The sequence below is a fragment of the Syzygium oleosum genome, unplaced genomic scaffold (genome assembly GCF_021117445.2).
Source record: "Syzygium oleosum isolate NSW1041296 unplaced genomic scaffold, Sole_v2.1 Sole_v2.03, whole genome shotgun sequence".
Taxonomy (NCBI): domain Eukaryota; kingdom Viridiplantae; phylum Streptophyta; class Magnoliopsida; order Myrtales; family Myrtaceae; genus Syzygium; species Syzygium oleosum.
This window is the reverse complement of record NW_026607487.1, coordinates 10373312-10390302: the sequence shown is the minus strand read 5'-3', so window position 1 is coordinate 10390302 and position 16991 is coordinate 10373312. Positions and strand designations below refer to the sequence as shown.

At 42.4% G+C, this 16991-nt stretch overlaps 2 protein-coding genes across 2 annotated transcripts; one reads left to right on the top strand and one right to left on the bottom strand.

Annotated features, from left to right (window-relative positions):
• Positions 1-1174: 1174 nt before the first annotated feature.
• Positions 1175-3073, top strand: LOC115689843 (chitinase 2-like). Its single transcript, XM_030616012.2, has 2 exons — positions 1175-1555; positions 1942-3073. Exons 1-2 carry the CDS (start codon positions 1495-1497, stop codon positions 2763-2765), a joined length of 885 nt encoding a protein of 294 aa, XP_030471872.1. The 5' UTR covers positions 1175-1494; the 3' UTR covers positions 2766-3073.
• Positions 3074-3701: 628 nt separating this feature from the next.
• Positions 3702-9844, bottom strand: LOC115689842 (calcium-transporting ATPase 1, endoplasmic reticulum-type). The gene is made up of 8 exons (XM_030616011.2): positions 8322-9844; positions 7905-7977; positions 7679-7800; positions 6722-7003; positions 6220-6597; positions 5591-5700; positions 4692-4920; positions 3702-4587 (listed from the first exon to the last, which is right to left on the bottom strand). Exons 1-8 carry the CDS (start codon positions 9732-9734, stop codon positions 4003-4005), a joined length of 3192 nt encoding a protein of 1063 aa, XP_030471871.1. The 5' UTR covers positions 9735-9844; the 3' UTR covers positions 3702-4002.
• Positions 9845-16991: the final 7147 nt, after the last annotated feature.

Here is a 16991-nt window from a genome sequence, read left to right as displayed (position 1 = left end):
ACTGCTGCTTCTTCAAACCCCTTTCAAGTCCCCTTTAGAGAGGACAAACGAAAAAGGAGCATTTCGGCGTTCGCTCGACCGCGCCCGTGAAACCGACGCACGCGAGTCGACGGATATGGCATGAGTCGCACGATCCAACGACTTGGCATGAGTAAGACGCATGCGGATGTTCGAGCTAATGAAGAGTGGATCAGCGAGGACTAACAGCGATGAATCCAACTTTCAGGAAGCGAAAAGAGAGGGAAAAAGGAGATGGTGAATCAATTAAAGAACTAAAAGTATCCAAAGCATTGGGTCGCAATGTAATTATGCGAGTAACGTGCGATTAATGATGATTAGACACATGGAATGTGACAAGGCGGTTGAATTTGTTGGACCCGAGTAAAGAGACATGGGCCAAAGCTGGTCCACCCGGAAAGTGTAGATGTGGGCTCTTGGGAGGACCTAACTAGATAATGGGCCAGCACCTAACGTACTGTGGAAAAACAAGGGAAAAATCTTCAACATAAAAAAAAAAAGACAAAAAAAGGAAGAAAGAGAAATGAGCAAATTTTTCATTTTTCTTTTTACTATCAAAGCAATTGATTCGGCCTCTTCGAAGAGATCTAAAATCGACAATCGAATTGGACGGTAACAGAAATAAATATGATAGCGAGAATGAAAATTTTAATATCAAAACTAGCCATTACTTGATAGCATTAAATGCCTGAACAAGTACTAGAGCAAATGAATGTCAGCTTAGTAGTAATGGCGACACACCTTTCTCGATTCGAAAGCAATCAAGTCCTTTCCCGATCTTATTAAAGCAACTTCCTTTCAAAACAATGATAAGCAAGACGATAATAATCCAAACACCACGCTATTTCGCCGCAAAATAAACGCGCCCTTTGGACCTCGAAAGCTTGCGAAGCTTAGTAGACGCATATCCAGAGGTGTGAAGCACATGTCTTCTTGGAGTGTCAGCAAAAGGTATGTGCAAGAACAGTTGGTTGGTCTTGCTCGGTCCAACCAAGAGACCTTAACCTTACTCAGTACGACCCCATCCCGAATGAATTATTCTCTCTCAGGAACGTGTTCGGCTGTCCACTTGTCATCTTATGTCTTGACAGGATCACATATGGACCGAGCGTTTCTTGACGTTTTGGTAGGTGACGCCTTCTCGAAACATCAGATTGTTGAGTCGTCGATGAATGATCCATTAATGGCCAGAATATGCTGCCGAATTCGGGCGTCAAGATTCAAGATGCGTCGTGCTGTTGACCGATAAAAGTTAAATAGGTACAATGGAATCTGTTTCCTGACTCAGTTTTGAGACAGCTAGTGGCCAAGATTAGTGCTGCTTTTGGATATCGCTAGGCGGCTAAAACTAGAAGCAGCTAAACATTCGTAAGGACGAAATCAGCCAATACGTTCAAGCCCCTCTTATTATATAAAGCATTGCAGATGAGGAACTGGTCGTGAGTTCAGAGAGTGTACACACGACACAGAGCAAACATGGAGTTTCGCGGTGCCCTCTCGAGCACTCTTTTCTTGCTCTTTCTCTACAGTACCAATGGTGAGCAAGCTCCACATCATTGGGACATTAGATGGGAGGAGTTCGTGTTGCTACATTGGGTTTTAGTGCATGCTTTCTATGTTTTTTGTTATGGCCTGGTTGAATGAGTTAAACTATGTTTCATTTCAACAATCCCTACCATAAGTAGGCACTTATGGCAACTAAAGATGATTATTCACATGATTAGCACGATGAAAGAAGGATATGTCAAGCAGCGAGGAAGAGTTTTTGTTAATCACTGACTGGATATATTCCACAACATTTCAAGTGATGTGGCTGAGGTCTACAGCCTTCAAAACTTGAGCAACTGCATTTGCATTTCAGTCTAATGGTTTCCGCCATTCCTTTCCGGATGCTTCATTTCTCATTGAAGTTGTGATTTGCAGCCGGCAATTCCAAGCTCTTCCGCGAGTACATCGGAGCAGAATCGGATACGATCCAACTATCTGACGTCCCCGTAAACTCGGAAGTCGAATTCCACTTCATCCTCGCCTTTGCAATCGACTACACGAGTGAAGACAACCCGTCTCCCACCAACGGAAAGTTCAACGTCTTCTGGGAAACCAACCATCTGACTCCTTCAGCTATCGCTTCTTTTAAGCAGAAACATCCGAACGTCAAGTTTGCCGTCAGCTTGGGCGGAGACAGCATCGGAAACAGCAACGCCTTTTTCGTTCCGAAATCCACAAACTCCTGGGTTCAGAATGCCATATCGTCGCTGACGGCGATGATCAAGGAATACCACCTCGACGGAATCGACATTGACTACGAACACTTCAACGTAAGTTCTAGCGTTTTTGCATATTGCATCGGGCAGCTCGTAACAAGGCTCAAGAAAAGCAGGGTAATCTCATTTGCATCAATAGCTCCGTATGAAGACATCCAAAACCATTACTTGGCTCTGTGGAAGAAATACGGGAGTTCCATCGACTACGTCAACTTCCAATTCTACGCGTACAACGACATCGGTGTCTCGCAGTTCCAGAGTTACTACAAACAGCAAGCTTCTAATTTTGAAGGGGGACAAGTCCTGGCCAGTTTCATGAGCAAAGGGGGAGGAGGACTCCACCCTAACGAAGGGTTTTTCCAAGCCTGCGAGGAGCTGAAGAACCAAGGAAAGCTTGGAGGCATTTTCATATGGTGTGCTGATGATTCCATAGGAAACCACTTCCAATTCGAGAAGCAATCACAGCAACTGTTGGCTGCATAACCATTGTGGTTCTTTTTCCTGCTTTTTGTTCGCTTTCCTCGTTTTCTTTGATGTACTTCTTGTACGAGGCCGGCTCACCGGACACTGTCCGTGTGGGCACCAAGTCTAGTCAAGAAAATAACTACCGTGTGCGCCAAGTCTAGGCAAGAAAAAACACCATCTTTTTCGAGATATACGAAACCACCTGTTATCAGCTGTGCGAACGCTGCATGCTGACAGTGACTGGCTATTTCCACTAGCTTGCTATTCATGTAAAGTGGCAGTCTAAGCATGAGCACGAATGAAATAAATCTCCTCTTCTCGTTCAAGACCAGTGGAACTATTTCAGTCCAAAACCTGAAAAGGAGAAGATTACCTCCTGCATAACAGATCATTTTGGAAAATAGACGCAAGTTTTGGCAACAGACATTAGGTTAAGAACTTAAGGCATGAAGTCATGGCTTCCAACGAAAAATTCGAGAAAACAAGACTGGAACCATGCGTCACCGAAGATAATTGAGGCTTGACCCCAAAAGAGAAATCGATAGATTCCAAATAGAAATGGAAGATTCGTCCAACCAACTTTGGTTCGGAAATGTCCGAGGCACAAACGAGGTGAAGCCACAAAGGCGAATGTCATACAAATTTTACATTCAGGTGCCTTGATGCTTAGTCTTATTAACCTGAAAATTTTATATTCTTTTAGATAGGACTCGCAGATGATGATGAATACGTTGAAACCACATCGTCCAGGGCCAGATACTTCAGGAGTCTACCCAACTGGCCAACGGACATAAATGAATAAATCTGGTTTAGTTTCAAAGCTTTGATTCAACATTTCAGGCTCAATCAAATTGAACCAAACTGAACCACAAATAGTCGTACATACAGAAACCTCAATCAAGCTTCTAGAGACTGTCAAGTTGATCAACCACACAACCAAAACCAAGGGCAAAATAACTCAAAACAGCACATTGAAACGACTTGCTTCAGCTTTGAGGAGATGAAAAAAATCCACATATCTTTAAGAAGTTGAAAGATGAGATTGGGGCAACTATATGTTCTAAGAAAATTCTACTGTTTAAACATATGAAAATGTTATCATTGACAATAATGCATTAACCATGCAATTGGAGCTCACAATGCCATTCTAAACGGGAATGGAACCAACAGCCAGGTAAAAAGTCAGTCATTCTTAACCTACGATTGGGCAAAAATTCCACATATCCCATTTTACGGTCTTCTTTTCCACGAATCTTTATTCTGCTTTATGTTTTGAAGACCTTTGTGCACCTGAATACCGCCATCCGCTCGTGCACCTTCCCACAAACTTGAGAACCTCATCAATTAAAATCACAGGTAAAGTAACAGCCAACACCAAGAGCCACTCATTCAGGCTGAGAGGAACGATGCCAAATATTTGAGCAAGGACCGGCACGTATAATATCAAGAAGTGCAGGCCAAATGAAACAGACATAGCCAGAAGAAGCCAGGGGTTGACCCATGGCGGCATGCTCAGAAGGCTCCCATCCTCAGAGAGGGCATTAAGGGAATTGAACATCTCGATGGCAACCAAGACAGAGAGGGAGAGAGTTGAGGCTTTGATTTTTCCAGCACGGAAATATTCACATGGATCTGACCGGTAGTCGAATACATTAGACCCAGCAGTGAAAGGTGTGACCGAAAAGCCTTCCCAAGAATGGCACTGACCCCAATTAGCAAGCTGTGAGTAAGTCACAAGGCTATGGCCATCTCCACTCAAATCAATGCCCAGGAATGCGTCGTGAGTATACCAGATGATGAATACGCCTACTGTTGCTATACCAACATAGAGCCCAATCACCTGTGGCAAACCAATTGCAAGGAATATGATGGAATTCATGTATTAAGCTGCACTATAATAAACATAAAAATCAAGGCTTCATAATTCAGAAAAAGGGCTCATACCAGATAGCGGAACAATATCCAAGCACTGATCAGTGAGTCGTCACTTCTTCTTGGAGGCTTCTTCATTATATCTTTATCTGGAGGGTTGAATCCCAGGGCTGTAGCTGGTGGTCCATCCGTGACAAGATTAACCCAGAGAAGTTGAACAGGGATCATGCCTTCAGGTATACCCAGTGCTGCAGTAAGGAAAATAGAGGCCACCTCTCCAATATTTGACGATATCATGTACCTGAAATTTTCATTTATGCAAGAATCATAAAGTCGCACTTTCATCAAAGGATTAATTATTTTTCAGCTAATTTATAATGGAGTTATAGCATTGCTCCAGTTAAAAAACTATTTCCATAGAAGACATACTAGGGATTGATTATGCAGATTTACATAAACAAGACATGTCTATGCCCCCACAAACCTCAGCTGTCTCTAACTAATTTCCCATAAAATAGTATGGTCCATTATATTCCATATGTTCAACAGCCAGTTCTACTTATTTACTAAGGTTTTAAGGTACTGTTAAAGGTGGTATGAAAAGAATTGCAAGAAGAAAAGAGAAGAAGCAATGCAATATTCTAGTCCTATTTTGTTGTTTCTTTACTAGTAAAGTTGAAAGCTTACTGCCCATTTTTTGCCTAACATGTCCATGAAGTGATTTTACTTCCACTATTATAATCAAGCTTCCTGTTTATATGACTGATTACTAGGTCACGTATAGATCATGTAATATAATTGATTCTTTAAGCAGGGACTTTCAAAAAAAGAGGTATCAATGCCGTTATGCCAATTGTAGATCTAACATCCTTGCTGCACAAAAGCGCACGCGCACCCATAAGTACTTGTGTCTTTAAGACAAAACTACAATGTAAGTTCACAACTGGTACATAACTAAAGCGAGAATAAACCTGATGAAAGCCTTCATGTTATTGTAGATTGACCTGCCTTCACCAACAGCAGCTACAATAGTGCTAAAGTTATCATCTGCTAGAACCATATCAGAGGCTTCTTTTGCCACCTGGAGTGATATCACACAAAGTAATGGAAGAACTTAGAAAAATGAAAGACATACGACCACAAGATCATCAGGTAGTTGTTAATTGTTCTAGCTAACTGATTAGCAGAGAGTAAAGCATCAAGCAAAGTTTGCTGGGCAGCAAAAATTAAACTAGACACTGCTGAGATCAGGTATTATTACAGTCCAATTCAAGGTTTAATATGAGACAAAAAAGGAGAAGCTCCCCACCAAGAGGCTGCAATCTCCATATTACGGTCATGGATGAAACAGACCGAACAATTCTTAGCTAGCATATGCCTAACATCCACAAAGTTCTGTTTTTTTTTTTGGGTCAAATACCATCCACAAGGTTGGTCACTCATTCTATGTTGCAGATTTACTAAGCCATGTGCATATCACACACCATTTGTGCTTCTGCTACTCACTAAACTGCATCAACCATCGTCTCAACCTGAAGGTTGTCAACCCTAGAGGTTTATCAAATTACATTTTAAGATGGCAAAAATACAATAGTAGTACCTCTGTTCCAGCAATGCCCATTGCAATACCAATGTCAGCCAATTTCAAGGCAGGTGCGTCATTGACACCATCACCAGTCATTGCAACAACTTCACCATCCTCCTTGAGCAACCTCACTATTTCTTGCTTATGCCGTGGTTCAGCCCTTGAAAACAATAGCCCTCCACTTTGTCTTAGATGATTTTTCTGATCAGGATGATTCATAAACTCTTTTCCTGTTAGACTCCTAGAGCTAATGTTTTCGTGAGATCCAAACACACCGATTTCATGACATATAGCTTCGGCTGTATTCTTATTGTCTCCTGTAATTACCATCACGCGTATTCCTGCTACTTTGCAGTCCTCAATTGCTTGACGGACTTCCCTCCGAGGAGGATCCTTCAATAATAAGTAATCAATTGAAATGTCAAGCTTGTGAATTCATGTACACAGATTTAAAAAACATTAACCCTAGAGCAACTAAGGAACCAAATATGAACGAGTAGCAAAGAGGCCACCTTACCCTTAGCCCAACCAAGCCAACAAAAATGAGATTACTCTCAATTGAAGAATAATTGTTTGGATTAAGTAAAAGCTCATGAGCTGGATGATCTTCATCACCATTGTAAGTAGCAAAAGCAGGGAGGTCCTCCTTGTATGCAAAGCCTAGACAACGCAGTGCACTAGTTGACATTTCAAGAAGGCTTTCTAGAATTTGATCCCTGCCGTACTGATCCAACTCTACCACGGAACCGTCCAGGAGCTGAACAAAGGAGCTTCTTTCAAGAACATTTTCCACAGCACCCTGTCAAATCTCAATAAAATAAGTGAACAACACAAAGAACTCGACAAATATGAGTGTTTCAATCATCCCCATCATTTTCTATGCAACAGTAGTATATGATAGCATTCCCAACAGAGAGAGGGTGGGCACATGAGATAAGCCTTCCCCTCTCTTTTTCTCTCTTTTCTTCTCACCAAATTAACACAGAACATGTCACACCAACTAAAACCTACAATTGCTAGTCAACAGTATAAACTAAGTGACAGATGTAAGAATATGGATGCAGCAAAATTGATATTCTCCTTGACACAAGAGTTCAACCTAAGCGAAATTTTCTTGGATGAAATCTATTTGGCAGATCCTTGATTTGCAATAATGCTTTTATTCATTGTGTATTTTCCTTTAACAGCAGAACTTCACATGATTTAGATCATCTTTCTCAAATTACTGAAAAGAGAAGTAGCAATTAGATTTTTACACCATACTAGATACATGGAAAACATATAAAAACTTAGCACGTAGCCAGGTAATAATACCGGTACTTGTAGAATATATTCATCATCTTCCAATTATTTCCAAGAGAGGGGCGCAAAATTTTTGGCAGCTTGAGCACAATCTAACAATATGATTTTAATGAAGGAGCATTATTTTTTTATTATTGTCAGTGATCTCCAAAACACGGAAAGATTGCTATACCTTCACAAGCAGCATCTTTTTTGCAGAGCTTGAATTTGCAATAACCCCCATGGATTTTCGGACATGATCAAACTCAAGAGTAGCAAACCGTTCTTCAAGTTTATTCCACAGTTGGCAACAACCTTGATAAAGGACATTTTGTTGAAATGACAATTAAAAAAAAGAGTGTGTCAGTGCCCAAGAACAGATCAAGAAAACCATTCAATACAATGATGAGGAAACATACGTAGTACATCACTTTGGCCAGAAGACAAGCCATCCTCAATGCCTCCAGGAAATCCCATTTTCTCAACCAAAACCTGTTTTAAGATAAAACAGGCCACTGAGAACCTAAAAGACAACCATACCATCTCCAGAAACTGTATTAGCCAATTCAAGCAAAGCATGTTTCCCCAGCAAGCTACTGGTTACATGAAGCTGGCATATCTAACAGTAATGCCTTGTTTTTTTATATTAAAAAAGAAAATAGAATTTCCCAATCATTTTCCATCGAAAGATGAATCCCCGAATTAAAATGAATTCAAGAATTTGCAAGTTCAAAGAGAGAAAGAAAATGCCCTGTCCTTAATCGAATTCTGCTAGAACAGATTTTAAGCAAGAGAAAGAAAGCTTGAAACAAGAATGGGTTTTTCTAAAGTTTCACCTTTAATGCTGCCTCAGTGGACATTCCACTGGCTACAAAATGATTTCCAGATTTTTCTACACCAGCATCATTGCAAACAGCAGCAATCTTTGCGATCATTTGAAGATTAGCATCCATTCGCCCCATGGGCCAGTCCTGAATTTTTCCATCAAAAGGATCATAGGTTGTCCCTTCCACAGTGAATGACCGTAGATCACCAGGCTGAGAACCCATAGCAACAAGCTTTGTCGCTGACATCTGATTCGTGGTCAGAGTACCCGTTTTATCAGAGCATATGACTGTTGTACAGCCAAGAGTCTCGACACTAGGCAATTTTCTAACAAGAGCATTCTTTTGTGCCATTTTCCGCGTGCCAAGTGCCAAACATGTTGTAATAACAGCTGGCAAACCTTCAGGAATTGCAGCCACTGCTAAGGCAACTGCTATCTCAAAGTAATACGTGCACTTCTCAAAAGAGAACTTGAAATTTTTAGGCCACCCATCCACGTATTCCCACGTAAGAAAGTACTTCACATTAATAAGCCACACGAGTGCACAGACCACTCCAATTATTGATGTTAAAGCCTCTCCAAACTCATTCAGCTTTTTCTTTAAAGGAGTATCCTCCTCACTTTGTGATGCTTCATGGATTTGTGAGTGCACCTTACCTATCTCCGTGGTCATTCCTATCTGCGTAACCAAGCAAAAACAATTCCCATTCACAACAGTTGTCCCAGCAAAAACCATACACTTCTTTCCCTGAATGTCTGAATTCTCTGGAACTACTTTAGCAGTCTTGCTAACTGCCTCACTCTCTCCGGTGAGAGATCCTTGTTCGACCCTAAAGGTCGAGCTTACAAGATTCAACACCCGCATATCAGCAGGAATTTTATCACCAACCTTCAACTCCACAATGTCACCTGGCACGAGTTCCTTTGCGGTCAAGTTTGGTATCTTCTTTCCATCCCGTATAACAGTTGCCTGCTCCGATTGGATCTCTTTCAATGCCTCTAGCGCTTTCTCTGCATTGTTCTCTTGCCAAATTCCAACAATGGCATTCACAATCAAGATCAAGAAAATCACAAGGGGCTCCACAAATGCAGTAATTTGCATCTCTCCACCTTCCTCACCATCCAACCAAGCCAAAACAAACGACACAACAGCGGCAGCCAGCAAAATCCTAACTAAGGTGTCGCTGAATTGATCCAAGATCAGTTTAAAAATCGACACACCCTCATGCTTCTCCAACTCATTATACCCATAAATCTGTCGCCTCTTTTCCACTTCTTCAGATGATAATCCTACGACTCGGTTAACCCGGTATTTCTCTTCACACTCTTGCGGGTCTTTAGACCACGCTGGAAAAACATCTCGGTCGGATGGCGGAATACTTGAACTTTCTCCCTTCCCGTAGTCTTCGCCTCCCTTCCCCATTACTGATCAGTTTTTATCGATTTCTCAAGACACTCGGGCAAACCGATTATATCCAATCGGAAATGGAAATTTCACCGGGAACTGATACGATCATTAACTGTCCACGAAAAGTCAAGCTCAGAATTAGGGATTGCCGGAAACATCTAGCAATCCGAGAAACGTAAATATAAGAACCCAAAAGAAAAGGCCAGTCTATCGTGTGACAGATCCGGAACACTTCTCCAGCCCCTAGGGACAATTCCTTTCTTGGTGCAGAGAAAGAAAAAAAAAATCGTCAAAAGGAACCCCTGACTATGACTAACGATGGAAATGCACCAGCGAACTTAAAAAAAAGTAGCAAAGCCCAAGGCGGCTGTTGCTACACCAATGCTCCGATTAGAAGCGCAAGACGTCGACAGACGGACAACAACCACACTCTCTCAGGCAACATCACACTGCTCGAAAGCCAAAACTCGACCAGATAACTCATAGACAGGGACGACGAACCCAGGAAAGCGACCCGAATCGAGAGAGAGAATCTTCTCACCCGGCTCCCACAAAACAGCAGGCGGCGCCGATCCTTCGAAGGCCTCGAATCGACCGGGATTTCACCGTAGGGTTCCGAGATCTCTGCTCAATCGAAGCGCAAACGGACGAAACGAAAATCGTTAGGCCTTCCCCTAAACAACGAATCGATCGCGAAAACGACCGCGAGGGCGCGAGAGATTACCACCAATCGGCGATCGCTGCTGATTCAAGCCCGCACCGAATTCGCTCGCTCCGCGGCGGCCGAGGACCCCCGAGAGAACAGCCGCGAGCGGATCTGGCGGAGGAGGACGACGGCGCTCCTTACCATAGAGATTTAGAGAGACGGAAGGCTCGGCGGACGAGACGATCACCCTGGGGGAGCGATTCCTTTGCTTACCACCTCACAGTTCGCACTTATGGCTCTCGGCTCAGGCGCTTGCTGTGGAAGTATCTAGATTCATCGCGTGCGCCCTCCAATGGTGGGTCGCCACGTAGGGGGAGGTGACGTAAAAGCTGGTCTTTTGGGTTTGCGAAGAGCGTTGTGTGTGTGCGCGCGCGGCGGTACCACGGACTAGTTTAAGGCGACGCACGAAATGTAGGGACAGAGATCATCAGGTCAGAACGTATTTTAAAATTCACGATTAAGGATTAATTAAGGGTTAATTAAGTGGTTAGACCGTTCACGCCTTTTTCGGAAGGTTCGCGGAAGCTCCCCCTCCTCCTCCTCGCGCCACATAACGAGATGCCGCCGGGGGTTTTTGCGGATGCGGGCGTCCCTACCGTGGACTCTCGGCATATTCTCTTTGTGCTTTATGCCTCGATCCCGTTTACGATTTTTTTTATATTTATATAATTTTTTTTTTGATAACCCAGGGAACCCCGCACGGCCGATAATGCAGAAACCCCAAGCGACAGCGACAATCTTCACCACACACGTGCCACCGATTAAGCCTCGCCCTGCGGCGCCGGATTCGAACGCTCAATCTTTTTGCGAGAGGAAGAGCGTCCGCTCCAGCGACGCCATCCAGGCGGGTGGTATATTTATATAATTTGTACTATGGCAATTTATTTTTTGATGGGTGCGTGTTTAAAGTTAGGAGGGCATCGTCGATGTTGAGTGGGGTGGCTGGCTAGGACTTTTTCTAGCACGGGACGACCTTTCATGCTACGCTTGGAATCGATCGAGGTGGGGGTGGAAAAATTTTGCTTAGTGGGGGAACCACGATGGGTTTTAAAGTTACGAGAAATTTCCCCGACGTTTCTTATTTCCTTATTTCCCACTACCGCTTTTGTAACCCCCTCCTTTCTGTTTTTTTTTTCCTGCTTTCCCAAAGGAGAGGTTTTCCCGAGGAGAAGGTTAGGCGCTCCGTGAATAGCACGAGATAATTTAGACCCATCAAAGTGGGTTGTATCCTCGTTTTCTAACTTATGATTGATCAGCTGAGTTGTTATGTAGATTGATCGTATTCGGTAAATAAGTCGTAAAAGGATTTAGAATGATAAAGCCTAATGTATTGTGAGTGTTAAATGAGTTCACGCCTTATTTAAATCAAACCCACCTCTTTGAGTCTTAATTCACTTTTTTTTACCCTCACTTAATCTTGCGTTCATTCACTGTGCACTTCACCTCAGTTTAGGTATGAATTTTAGCAATATAGATCGGGTCGGTATGTGTTTGATTTGGGTATGGGTCACTGAATTTGTATTGTATAGAAATAAGTAAAAACGGGTTAAATGAATAAATTTAAATCGGATCATTTTTTATTCGATCTAAACCCGACCTGATCCACCCTTTTGGCGGATCTAACAATAGTGCTCCTAAATCAACAGTAACCATCCTTCTTGTCGAAAATCGATAACATCCTGCAGGTAAAAATCATCTCAATTTTACGGATGAGGATCTCCAATCGCGTAATTGCTCCTGTCAGTGAATCTTGACCATAGGTAAGAATTCCATTTCCATCAATCATAGGTCGGGTTTATGGAGGTATATCAAAGGAAATACCATGCAAAGCGGAAGATTTCTAGCCCTCGACGCACACGAACTTTCAAGAGGCCGTAAATCCTTTATATTGCCCGGCGTGTCCCGATCGGCATCATCGCATACTTAGGCTCACGACTCATTTTGCTAATCTAAGAGCAAAACTACTACTGGCGTTAGAATTTTTAATTAGTCACCTTAAGTTTGCTTAAAACAGCGAAGACCTCCGCAAACCCCGAGTGTCCACCGGGCTATAAAACATAGAATCAATTTCCCGAGTCGTGATAAAGCAGAGCACATAGCAACACTCGCAAAACCACGGAACACGTAGGTTTCGTTGATAAAGTAAGACATGTTAAATCACATCATGTCACGACTTATTCAAGTCTCTCAAAAGCGTCCTTTGACGTGACTCGTTGGACGTCATCCATTACGAGCACACAGGAATTTCTATGCCATCTTTCGTCCATCCATGGAGCTTCAGTTCAGCTTTTTCGGAACATTGAATTTGCCGGCGAAGAAAAGTAGTCTGGGGGCGTGCGAGGGGCCACTGTGACCATCGTTTGTTGCTTTGCGTCCACTTCTTTCTGGCAGCGGTGGACCGCAACCCCTGCGTCGTCGAGAAAAAGTTACTGCGACGAGAAGTTTCCCCGAAGGCCGAAGTAGAAAAACCATTCGTTCATCTCCGGTCAAAGTCGTTGAAGGATTGGAAGTAAAATATGCTGCATTCGTTTTGAAAAGTACGGAAAAAGTTTCATGTGATTTCGAGCGATCTCAATTGTCCGCGCAAACAGTTTTGTAAACATTCTTGATATTTGAAATTAAGGAAGATTTTAAATCTCAGATGCCCGTGAATAAAATTAAGGAAAAATTACCCGATCGATTCTAAATCTATTGTACGACAGCCAATTCAAATCCTAAACTTTCTAATTATGCGAATTTAGTATAAACTTTTTAATGATTTCCAATGTAATGTTTCTGGCAAATTTAGGCTGAGAAATTTTGACGTGAAGATCTAGTCAGCGCTGGCTGTCCTACGTAGCACCGTCGACATCTGATATGGGCCATCGGCGAGGGAAACAACGTCATTTTCCTTGCAAAGAAGGACGTTATCTCATCAAATAAAAAAAACAACCGGTTCGCCCCTAAATGTTGTCGTTTCCCCAAATTAATGCTTAAATTCTTGAATATTCTAGATTTTTTTCTTTTATTTTCTTGTTACTGTTCATCTTCTTCCTCTATATGAACTTTTTATTTAGCTTGTTCCTGTCTCTTTTGAAATCAAATGGGCAACCGTAGCTCCAAGATCTTGACACAACACATGTATCTACCCATGATGCACCGACCTCGGTGGCTCTGAAGTGTCAACTAAACTTGACAACCTCAAGCTCCGCCGCAATGTTGAGCTCTAGTCCCAGACATGGAGGGCTCAACCTTGACCATGGCATCAAGCTCGAGCCCCTAGGTCTAGGGGCTCGAGCTTTGCCGTGACAATGAGCTCAAACCCCAAATATGGCGGCTCGAGCTTTGTCGCAGTATGGAGCGCTTAGATTTGGTACAATTTGTTGCTGAGGATTCGAACGTGGAGGCTCTAAGTCAATTGTCCTTCTCGGAGATTGAAGACCGGTTGTTCTCAATTGAAGACCAACAATTTGAGTGGAGACCTAATTAGTGATTTTGAGCCACGTAGGACGCCATTTGGCCAGACCTGTATTGAGTAATTTTCACTTGCCACGGCAAGATAGACTGCAATTGGTCGCTAAAGACGTTAATCTATTGATCTCGATTTTAGACGCTCCCATTGTTTTATGGCAAATGCAACTGAGACTTAACATAGATTAAGACACACACAAACACGTGCAATAACATGTACATACGTACATGTATCATGCCGAAATACATTCGAATATGGGATTCGAAAATTTTCAAAATTGGCAATAGTGAATTAGGAATCACGAGGCGTGGTACTCTGGTAGATGCCTTGCTTGTCCGTTCCGTTCGTAGCAAGTAGAGATGAGTGGCGCTCCTGCATTTGGCTTTGTCTTTTCCTTTTCCATCGCTTATCATTTGGTCCCTTTACCTGGTACGAACGTAGGACCTATGACCAAAGTATCGATACCCATAAATGAATGACCCAGCCACCTTTATGCACGAGTGAATGGAAGGTACTAAGAAAATTAATCGGACAAAGCATTTGCTAAAGGGGCGACTCAACTTACATGCACATCCCGATTAAAATTCGTTGTACCGATTCATAAATTAATTGAGGATGTATTTATTTCGCGAAAAATATACCATTTCTAAAAAATACTTTTCATGGAGTCATTTTCTAGGAAAATGAGTTCATTTTTCAGTGTTTGGCTAAAACCTAAAAAAGAATTGGAAAGTATTTTTAGTTGCTTAGTGAAGAAAATATGATAGTGAAAATTATAAATTTTATATTATTTCCAATTGCCAGCTTCAGAAAGAAAAGAAAAAAAGAAAGAAAATATATTAACAAATTCAAGATGATCAATTCCGGAGAGTATTTTCACTTTCTTGTATCGGGGAATTCACTTTCCTAATTTTATACATGAATATTTTTCTTGATCAAAAAGTATTTTTAATTGACTTACCATTTTCGACGAACTAAATAAATGAAAGTCTGAAAAATATATTTTCAAAAAACACTTCCTCTCAAACAAAAATACCCTTAAACTCAATTAGAAATTCCCGTCATGTTTAGCAAAGCGAGGCCCAATTCTTTCGTTTGTCATTTGGTCAAGCACGTGTACGAGAAGTGGTTCGAAAAAAACACAAAAGAGAAAACAAAGTGGGGCCACGGGTGCGACAAGTAGTTGTCAAAAAGACTGCGGGACCTTTCACATCATCCCGTACCATCAAGCATAAATTTTCTACGGCCATGGATAAAGTCTCAACTTTGAACATATCCGTATTACAAATTCTTCAAGAAAACTCACGGGGCTTTCTTCCACGCATCATCTTTCGGTCGCCGAAGGGCCGTACAGCTCCCGGGCAAAGCTCCCGCGAGCCGTCCGTCATGCCGTCCGAGGAACCAGGCGCCATGGCCAGCGGGGGAAACCCGTCGTCCCTCCTTATTAATTGGCGATCGAACTCAAATCTGCTGTTCTGTAATCGCATGTGTTGGAGGGCATAGTCAAACTCCAGATTCCGAAGCCGCTCTGCGTTCGCCGGTCCAGTGCGGGCGAAAGCATTGCGCGAGGCCCAATGCGGATGAAGGTTCTATGAAGTTGCGCAGGAGGCACGACGCGATCTCTGTCTGATCTTTACTTTTCCTTTCATTTCTTTAATGTTGGGGGTGTCGTGATGACGGGGGGGGCTTTGGGACTTGTAAATGAAATCCAAGAACCGACCAATTTATATTAAAATAAGCGCGATCCGGATCTAATCACGAACGACGTGAACTCAAATCTTAAGGTCATATTCGAAGCAGCTTCGGGTGGACAACCTTATTGAAGATGACCTCTCTTTGTCCGGCCCATCTGCTAAAACAGCGAAGCCCAAACCACAACCAATTTGGGGGTATCGGCTTTCAAAGCTGAGCCAGGCCTCCAGATTAGGTGCCAAAGAGTAGGGAAGTGATTTGGTTTCAACTCCTAACGGAGCAAGACTAAGTTGGGTTGGACTTTTTGGGAAACTTTCGGGAAAATAGAAAAGATTTTAGGTTAAAGGGGGTTTTAGAAATGAGAGTTTTTCGAAATGCAATATGGCCGCATGAGGTTGTGCGACCTTAGTGAGGGATCGCTGGTGGTCATATCTGGCGTCGCCGGTGACGTTGCGCGAGGTGGAAAATAATGAGGGTATTCTTGGAATTTCGAAAATTTAGCGATGACAAAATTGGCAAAAAAAAAAAATGTATTTGCATTCCGAAAATGCTAAGGCCCAAACTCCTGTAGACTTGACTTGGGATAGAAGACTTTAGAGGACTTTAGCTCTCCAATAAAAACACTTGCCGAAGCTTTAGCATATGGTCGAGGGCCTGTAGAGGCCCAAAGGCCTTTAACAAAGTGATTGCCAAACGTGGCTAACATTGGTATATCGCCTGGCCACACCATGAACTAGCTATCCAAATCCATGCTTTCGAAGTACTCTGTTTAAATTGACACAAGAATGGCCCGTTGATCTAAATTTTAGAACGTAACTTGCTTGAAAAGCTTTGATATATAGAGAGTGGTATCGGCATGTAGTTTTTTTTTTTTAATGATTTTCTTGATCAAAAAGCGTGCTTGAAAATCATGAAAATAGTGGAAAGTTTCACGAAAATTAAAGTGACATGAGCTCTTCTATTTCCGAAATTCAAAATATCTCGACAATCGATACACTTTCACGAAAAATTGAATCTTTTTTCCCTAGAAGAGTTTTCTTGCTGGTGGTGAGCACGCTCGACAGAAAAGAGAGAGACAGGGCTTGGGGTTTCTACACATCCAAGGTTGCGTTTTAAGATACAAGAGTTTGTTGTATTCATTGTTGGTCTAAAAGGTTGTCGCTTCAAGAAAGCTATGTTTGCTCTTAGAGTGATAGCACAGGCTCTGTAATTTGGAGGTTGTGGGCGTAGGGTCGTGTAGGAGAGGGTGCTAGTGCTGTTGTCGCTGTTTGTGCGACTAAACCTCTTTGTACTCTTCATTGTGGTTAGGGGATTCCGTCGCCCCATCGTTTTCCCCTTTTCACGTAGAAAAATGTTTCCTACGTAAATCTCCGTGTTGTTATTCTCTTTGAATCCTTTTCTCGTTGCTTCCATTAGTCATTGT

Coding starts and splice junctions, on each gene's coding strand:
- LOC115689843 (XM_030616012.2), top strand. CDS start 1,495: ATGGAGTTTCGCGGTGCCCTCTCGAGCACTCTTTTCTTGCTCTTTCTC. Junction 1,556..1,941: donor CTTTCTCTACAGTACCAATG/GTGAGCAAGCTC, acceptor TGTGATTTGCAG/CCGGCAATTCCAAGCTCTTC.
- LOC115689842 (XM_030616011.2), bottom strand. CDS start 9,734: ATGGGGAAGGGAGGCGAAGACTACGGGAAGGGAGAAAGTTCAAGTATT. Junction 7,978..8,321: donor CCACTGAGGCAGCATTAAAG/GTGAAACTTTAG, acceptor ATCTTAAAACAG/GTTTTGGTTGAGAAAATGGG. Junction 5,701..6,219: donor TGGGCATTGCTGGAACAGAG/GTACTACTATTG, acceptor ATATCACTCCAG/GTGGCAAAAGAAGCCTCTGA.